The sequence below is a fragment of the Myotis davidii genome, unplaced genomic scaffold (assembly GCF_000327345.1).
Source record: "Myotis davidii unplaced genomic scaffold, ASM32734v1 scaffold75, whole genome shotgun sequence".
NCBI lineage: Eukaryota > Metazoa > Chordata > Mammalia > Chiroptera > Vespertilionidae > Myotis > Myotis davidii.
In genome coordinates this window covers 1,853,376-1,855,369 of record NW_006286977.1, presented here as the reverse complement: position 1 = coordinate 1,855,369, position 1,994 = coordinate 1,853,376, and the positions used below count along the sequence as shown (strand labels likewise).

At 62.4% G+C, this 1,994-nt stretch overlaps 1 protein-coding gene across 1 annotated transcript in view; it reads left to right on the top strand.

The window, feature by feature from the left end:
• Positions 1-590: 590 nt before the first annotated feature.
• Positions 591-1,994, top strand: part of TFAP2C (transcription factor AP-2 gamma (activating enhancer binding protein 2 gamma)) — an 11,838-nt gene continuing 10,434 nt past the window's right edge. The window contains exon 1 of the mRNA XM_015560741.1: positions 591-729. Within this exon, the coding sequence (XP_015416227.1) occupies positions 682-729 (48 nt within the window). The 5' untranslated portion in view covers positions 591-681. The remainder of the gene's footprint in view (positions 730-1,994) is intronic.

The following is a 1,994-nucleotide window of genomic DNA, read 5'->3' as shown; positions in this document are numbered from 1 at the left end:
GGGTGGATCCCCGAGGCGCTTGGGGCAGCGTCCCCTGAAGGCCTTCCTCCCCCATCTCAGGACGGTGCTGTGCTCTCGGAGCCGGGCGGGGGAAAACCGCTCAGAGCGGCTGGGGTTCCACTGTACGATCCCAGCCTACACTTGAACTCTACGTGGAGCGAGTGGGGTGCAACGTTTTGAGAGATAAGGGGACCCCGGCTGTTGAGACGCCCGGAACGTGGGGTCTTTAACCCAGCGTGACATCTTTTGGACGATGGGGGAAGGTGCTCTAGGGCGAAAGAGAGGGTGTTCGGATTCGGGTCCCCAGCTCCGCCAATCTCTGGCGTGTGCACGGTGGGATGGAAGGCGCGACGGGGGACCCAGGCTCCGCAGGTCAGAGACGTCCCGAGAAGCGCCCGCGCTCGTCTTCCAGTTCCCGCACCTGGGTTTAATCTAGTCTGTGACAATAACCAGCTGTGTGAGTTCAAGACAATCTCTGCCCCCTGGGCCTGCTCTCTGAACTCTGTAAAGTAAGGACTGGGCAATTGGGTAAAGAGTTTTGGGGCAATAGAACCTTCCTGTCCTAATAAAAACAGCTTGATTCAACGCTTGGCCACCGTGACCCCAATTTTGGATTTACCGCTGGGGGGGTGGGGGGAACCTGGATTTAATTGGCGGCTGTTTTGGGGGACGCAAGACGCCATGTTGTGGAAAATAACCGATAATGTCAAGTATGAAGAGGACTGCGAGGTGAGCTGGGCACGGTGCAGCCCGGCCCCGCCCCAGGACAGTCTGGGAGGCGGGGGCCGCTGGACCGAGGTTGGGGGCAAGGGTGCAGAAGCAGCAAGCAGGCACCCGCCGCTGCCCCGCGATGGACGGGTCCACTTTTCCGGACACCCCCTAGTCGGTTTCTCCGGGGACCCCTCCTGAATCGGGCCTTTTCCTAAAGATCTAGCCTCCGGAGCGGGGCCTGGAGAGAGAACGGCAAATCCCACCCACAAAGCTTACCGGTCGGTTTCAAGCGAAGCAAAACAGCCTTCTTCCCGTTTTCTCGGCAGAGCGCTGGTCCGCAATCCTGCCTCAGACGCGGCTTTTACGCACGAAATCTCCGTCCAAAGGGGTGTCTGACCTGCCCTTTGCGGAGTCTCCTCCCAGGCTGGCTTTCAGCTTCCCCGCTACCTTCCCGGGGAAAGAAGAAAACATAAGTTTGGTGTTCAAGAGAAGTGGGGGCTGGGGAGTGGTGAGGGGGGTGGTGCCGAGGCCAGATGGGGCCGTAAGCGCTCGGAGTGCTCCAGCCTGTCGGACAGGTTGAGCTAGAGTTTCGGAGAGTGGGAGGGAGGGAGGTGGCGAGCGGGAAGAGGAAGACGACGCAGGTGGCGGGAGGCCTGAGCCCGGGCGCTGGGAGAGCGGAGCGGCGCTGGGGGCCCGCGGGAGCCCACCGCGGCCTCCGCACCTGGAGGGGCTGCCCCTGTCCAGCACCCCCGGACTCTGCCACTAGGGGGCGACAGTGCCATGTTTCTCCTGGTCCCCCACTACCCCGTGACCCCCGTAGCAGTAGGAGACACATCCTTTAGGAATTAAGTCGGACAGCCGTGGGGCAAGGGGACGTGAGCTCGCAAAGTTGCCCAATTTCGGGGTTCTTGATTTTCGCTCTGTGCCTTGGTTTGTGGGGACACGGACCGTGGCCAGGCAGGTTTGGCGCCTCACTTCCTCTCCGCACTTGGTCGGGACACGCTAGCAGGGAGGGCTGCTCCTGCTGCGGCGCTTTCCTCCTCGCGTTCCTCCTGGAGCTATTCCGCGGCGCTGGGTGGAGTGTCATCCCCGGAGGGCTTTGTCCTGAGGGCGTGGAAAGATTATTCCCTGGGGCGGGGAGATGCGCACTTCCCGCGCTGCGCGCTTTACCCGCGCCCGCCGCCTCCCCGCCTTCTTTTGCTCGGCGACGCGAACATGTGCGGGCTGGTGAGCGAGAGCGCCCTGCACCGGGTGCCTTCCTCCGGCGCCTGGAACTCCGACTT